The sequence below is a fragment of the Conger conger genome, chromosome 9, assembly GCF_963514075.1.
Source record: "Conger conger chromosome 9, fConCon1.1, whole genome shotgun sequence".
Taxonomy (NCBI): Eukaryota; Metazoa; Chordata; class Actinopteri; order Anguilliformes; family Congridae; genus Conger; species Conger conger.
This window is the reverse complement of record NC_083768.1, coordinates 59,847,341-59,853,340: the sequence shown is the minus strand read 5'-3', so window position 1 is coordinate 59,853,340 and position 6,000 is coordinate 59,847,341. Positions and strand designations below refer to the sequence as shown.

The window sequence follows — 6,000 nt, the reverse complement described above, 5'->3', positions numbered from 1 at the left end:
AAAAGTGTGGCTGTAAGCACTGATAGTTTTTTGTGTAACTATGTCTCCAATTTAAGACATATCTCATGGAAAACCTTCAGGATGGCAGAGCTCCAGGACAAGAAGAGTCCTAATGCCCCAGGTGGCATTGAGATTGGTTTTGAAACGTGTGAGATATTGAGGGTCAGAATTTGCTCTTTTGAATGTAAGTGTCATATAGTGAGCTATAATAAATGCACAGGAGAAAAAGATCAATCGTTCTATAAGCCTTTATTTGAACATATCATATTGAGGTGCAGCTGTTAAAAGACTGGTATTGCTTAAGGCACAGAAATACATTGAGCATTTTAGTGAAACTATTGAATTTTCATGGAATGCTGTCAATCAAAAGCTGTATAAGTCTTCAAGAAATATAGAATCTAAATGTCTAAAACTATTTTATAAAAAGGTAGTAAAAATATATATTTCTATTATTGAAAATATTTTTATCACTGGGAAAAGATTTGTAAATTCACACAGGAGAAAGTTCTGTTATAACGAAATAGTAGTAAGTCTTCAAGAAATATAGAAACTAAAACTATTGAAAATATTTGTATCATTGGGAAAAGAAGTTCTGTTCTAACGTCGTATGAAATAATAGTAATGACAGTAGTATGAAATAGTTTTGAATAGTAACAAGGCAGCCAGTGCAAGGAACTCACCAGCTATATACAATAAAATCATCTTTTAAAATGTGATCTTGCAGAGGAGCAAGGAGAGTTTAAAAATGTGATCTTGCAGAGGAGCAAGGAGAGTTGGGATGCTGGATCACTGCTGTCTGGCTGATAACACATCCATGTGTCGATCAGAGAGCCAACACGGACAGCTCTGACCCACACATGATGCACACAGCAGCCTCAACTGAAAGGGTTTGATGGAAATACACACACATCTAAAGCAAAGGCCTACACAGGCTAAAGATAATTGTTTTCATTCTTGCATACCTAAAAATGCAATCCATTGTCTCATATTTAATCACATGATCATCTGGCAAGCTGCTATATCCAATGTGTAAAAGTACCAACACTTTCAATGTCCGGATTCATGAGCAAGCTAAGGAACCTGCTGTCAATCATTTCAGGTGAATTACTCATTGATGAATGGCTGATCTAGGAGGATGCGGTTTTATATTAAAACATTTTCCTTTAGCTGTGTGTATGCTGTATGCTGTGCGATCCAAACTGCTGGGCAGGCACTTCCTCCCACAAAATCTCAGAATGCTGTTTCAGGTGGCTCCTCCCCCACATCATCATAGTCCATCTCACTGGCAGCTGGAGGAAATGGAATAATGAACTTAGCATCAAAACATGGAATGTAAACGTCACATTAATAATGAAAATCACACGGCCGCAGTCAGACACACAACCCCCTGAGCAGAAGGCGGTGAGTTTGGTGACAGGTTGTGTTTCGCTCCGACATTCATCTGCAACCAGAGAAACTCAACCTGAAAAAGCCTCCGGGCTCTGCTAGGTGGTGATGACGTCATCATAGTACTCTGGTGCGTCTCCCTCGGCCAGCTCCCCTTAAACAGACAGAAGCAGCAGCCGAGCTGGTTAAACTGGGAACACTGTAGAGCCCTTATAATGGTCATATGGGCTTCGCTGGTTGTAGTGGTGACATTAATCATTGGGGGAACAACTTTAAAAGTTATTTCCAAGTCTATGGCTGGACTACACCACACTCAAGAATGTTTTATGTGATCAAATCAAAACAGACTAGTTTGTAGGTAAACAAAGCATTAGGTACACTTTCGTGGTAGGAAAAGGTAATCATTGCCGGGCTGAAAGGCCTGTTCTCGTTCATTAATGTGAAAAACTTGATTGAGAGATTTCCACGGGCTGAACACAAGCCACTCATTAGGACGATACAGAACACTGAATGCAAACAGATGTATTCAGGAGGAGAAAGTGGTGAATGATCGCCCCGGCCAATGAAAACACTCACCTGCCACACTGTCTGGGTGCACATCCACAGCAGTGATGACATCATCGTAGCTCTCTGCGGCGTCCTCCATCACCAGGTCCCCTGAAAGCAAGGAGACTTGTGGAGACTTGTGGAGACTTGTGGAGACTTGTGGAGACTTGTGGGGACTTGTGGGGACTTGTGGGGACTTGTGGGCACTTGTGGGCACTTGTGGGGACTTGTGGTGTAATCTCAGGACCCTCACACAGCAGAATAATTATCACACACGTCAGAGTGGGGCAAGTTGTCTCAAATCATGTAAACACGTGATGCTTGGACACGGGTGGCGTGGGCGTGGTCACAGCTGTAAAGGAGGAAGACGAGGTGCTGGGCATCAGCAGACACCTACAATGGGCACGCCAGGACACACAAGGACCGCCTAGCTGTGCTTCCACCAGCTGAGCACTCCCTGTCATTTACTGTACTGATGCAGCCTCGCTGCCACCTGATGACTTTGTCTCCTTTGAAAGGAAGGTTGACGCCATTCGCAATTCCTTAGCTAGGCTAGGCCACTCCAGGACCTTAATATGCTTCTTTTTGAGCCACTCCTTTGTTGCCTTGGCCGTATGTTTTGGGTCATTGTCATGTTGGAAGACCCATCCACGACCCATTTTCAGTGCTCTCACTGAGGGAAGGGGGCCCCATTCATCCTCCCCTCGATTCGGTGAAGTCGTCCTTTCCCCTTAGCTGAGACACCCCCCCCAAAGCATAAGGTTTCCACCTCCATGCTTCACAGTGGGGATGGTGTTCCTGGGATTGTACTCAGCATTTCTCTTCCTCCAAACTCGGCGAGTCAAGTTGATGCCAAATAGCTCTATTTTGGTCTCATCTGACCACATCACCTTCTCCCAAGCCTCCTCTGGATCATCCAGGTGTTCTTTGGCAAACTTCAGACGGGCCTGTACATGTGCCTTCTTCAGCAGAGGAACCTTGTGTGCACAGCAGGATTTTAATCCTTCACGGTGTAGAGTGTTACTGATGGTTCTCTTCGTGACTGTGATCCCTGACCTTTCTCATGATTACATTATTGGCATTTGGCAGATGCTCTTATCCAGAGCGACGTACAACAAAGTGCATACCTATAACCAGGGGTAAGTGCGCTGAAAGACCCTAGAGGGAGGTACAATTTCAATTTTTTTTTTTTTTTCAACAAATAAACAACAAAGCAAAAGTGACCAAAATTAACTATCCAAATGATCATTGATATCCCACGAGGTGAGATCTTGCGTGGAGCCCCAGACCGAGGGAGATTGACGGTGACTTTGTGTTTCTTCCATTTTCTAATAATTGCTCCAACAGTTGTTAACTTCTCACCAAGCTGCTTGCCTATTTTCTTGTAACCCATCCCAGCCTTGTGCAGGTCTACAATTCTGTCCCTGATGTCCTTAGACAGCTCCTTTGTCTTGGCCATGGTGGAAACGTTGGAATCTGATTGATTGTTTGGACAGGTGTCTTTTATACGGCTACATAACAATGGAAGGAGTTGACACAGGTGTTTTGGGTTATGAGTTGAGATTAGGAGTGCTTCTTAATGGAAAACTAACTGGTCTGTGGGAGCCAGAATTATTGCTGATTGGCAGGGGATCAAATAGTTATTTCAAGCAAAAATATGATAATACATTTTTAAAATGAAATTATGTTATTGTGGATTATTTTATGATATTCTGTCTCTCAATGTTAAAGTGTATCTATGATTAAAATTCTACACAGTTCCATTCTTTGCAAGTGGACAAACTTACAAAATCAGCAAGGGATCAAATAATTATTGGTCCCACTGTATATCTAATGACATTCCCCCTTTTCTCTCCTCTCTAATCAACACCTCCCTCTCTTCCGGCACCATGCCCTCTTCCCTGAAGAGGGCCAGAGTCACTCCCCTGCTCAAAAAACCTACTCTTGACCCCTCTGCTCTGAGCAACTACCGGCCTGTCTCTCTTCTTCCCTTTCTTGCCAAGACTCTGGAACGGGCAGTCTGCTCCCAACTGGCCACTCCACTGAGACCGCCCAGCTCGCGGTCACTGAGGCACTCCACTCTGCTAAAGCCAAATCCCTCTCCTCTGTCCTCATCTTCCTCAACCTGTCGGCTGCCTTCGATACAGTCAAACATGAGATTCTTCTCTCATCGCTGTCTGGGATGGGTGTCACAGGATCTGCACTTGCTTGGTTTTCCTCCTACCTCTCTGGTCACTCCTACCAGGTGACTTGGAGGGGCTCAGTCCCTCACCCCCTACAAACTGGAGTCCCGCAGGGCTCAGTTCTTGGTCCACTTCTCGCTATACACCATGTCTCTTGGTTCTGTTATCGCTTCTGTTACCACTCTGACACCCAACTCTTTATTTCATTCCCCCCCGATACCCAGGTCACCACACAGATCTCTGCCTGCTTGGCTGATATCTCTGCGTGGATGACTTCCCACCACCTGAAGCTTAACCTTGCCAAAACTGAGCTTCTCTACATCCCTGCTAAGTCCTCTCCGTCAATCGACCTCTGACTGTTGAGGACTTTGTAGTTTCCTCCTCCCGTACGGCAAAGAATCTTGGGGTGACTCTTGATAACAGCCTCACCCTGGCCCCACATGTATCCTCCGTTGCCAGAACCTGCAGGTTCTTCCTCTACAATATACGTCGTATCCGTCATCTCCTAACAGAGAAAGCCACCCAGCTCCTAGTCCAGGCGCTCGTCATTTCCCGCCTGGATTACTGCAACTCCCTCCTAGCCGGTCTCCCAGCGTGTGCCATCAAGCCCCTCCAGCTGGTCCAGAATGCTGCAGCCTGCCTGATCACCAGTCAGCCCAGGTCGGCTCATGTCACCCCGCTTCATATTGGCCTCCACTGGCTTCCTATTGCCGCACGCATCTGAGTCAAGGCCCTAGTGTTGGCATTTCAGGCTGCACTTATGATGACTATATGTTTAGAACACTTCGTGTGTATTTTCCCTTGTTATGGATGTGATGTTTTGACTTGTGGAAGAACCTATGCACTTGTAAATCGCTTTGGATTAAAAGCGTCTGCCAAATGACTAAAATGTCAAATGTAATGCAAGACTGTACCGATGAGCCAAAACATTATGAGCCCTCTGAAGGTGGCCTGTGGTATCTGTCACCAAGACGTTAGCAGCAGATCCTTGTAGTCAGTAAGTTGCAAGATGTAGCTGCCCTGGATCGGACTTGTTGTTCCAGCACATCCCACAGATGCTCGATCGGAGATCTGGGGAACTTGGAGGCCAGGGCAACACCCTTAAACCTTTCCCGAACAATATGTGCAGTAGGGCAGGGTGCATTATCCTGCTGAAAGAGGCCACTGGTATCGGGCAATACCGTTGCCATGAAGGAGTGTACCTGGTCCGCAAAGATGTAGGCAGGCGGCACGTGTCAAATTGATGTCCTCATGAACGCCCAGACCCAGGGTTTCCCAGCAGAACATTGCCCAGAGCATCACACTCCCTCCACCGGCTTCTTCCCACAGTGCATCCTGGTGCCATCTCTCCCCCAGGTAAACAGTGAACACGTACCTGACCGTCCACACGATGTAACAGAAAATGGGGCTCATCGTCCAGGCGACCTTCTTCCATGGCTTCAGGGTCCAGTTCTGATGCTTGCGTGCCCATTGTAGGAGCTTTCGATGGAGGACAGGGGTTAGCACGGGTACTCTGACGGTCTGCAGCTACACAGCCCCATACACATCAGGGTGTGATGCCCTGTGTTGTGACACATTCCTCCCTTAACCATCATTAAAATTTGATGTGCTTGTGCGCTTCTGTTGGTTGGGACCCGATGGGATAGCCTTCGTTGCCCTCTCACAAACACCCTGTTGTCGGTTCATGGTCTGACCCTCCTTGGACCACTGTTGACCGGGAGCAGTCTAAAAGCTTTGCCGTTTCGGAGATGCTCCAACCCAGTCGTCTGGCCTTGACAACTTGGCCCTTGTCACGGTCGCTCAGGTCCTTACGCCTGCCTATTTCTCCCACATCCAACATGTCGACTACGAGAACCAACTGTTCACTTACTGTCTGATGTATCCC

The 6,000-nt window shown here is 46.6% G+C and overlaps 1 protein-coding gene across 3 annotated transcripts in view; it reads right to left on the bottom strand.

Annotated features, from left to right (window-relative positions):
- Nucleotides 1-233: 233 nt before the first annotated feature.
- LOC133136846 (deleted in malignant brain tumors 1 protein-like) overlaps nucleotides 234-6,000 on the bottom strand; it is a 24,944-nt gene continuing 19,177 nt past the window's right edge. For all 3 annotated transcript variants that reach the window (XM_061254637.1, XM_061254634.1, XM_061254635.1), the window contains exons 10-12: nucleotides 1,963-2,043; nucleotides 1,463-1,540; nucleotides 234-1,289 (exon numbers count right to left, since the gene is read on the bottom strand). In XM_061254637.1, coding sequence (XP_061110621.1) covers nucleotides 1,485-1,540; nucleotides 1,963-2,043 — 137 coding nt within the window. In that variant the 3' untranslated portion in view covers nucleotides 234-1,289; nucleotides 1,463-1,484. The remainder of the gene's footprint in view (nucleotides 1,290-1,462; nucleotides 1,541-1,962; nucleotides 2,044-6,000) is intronic.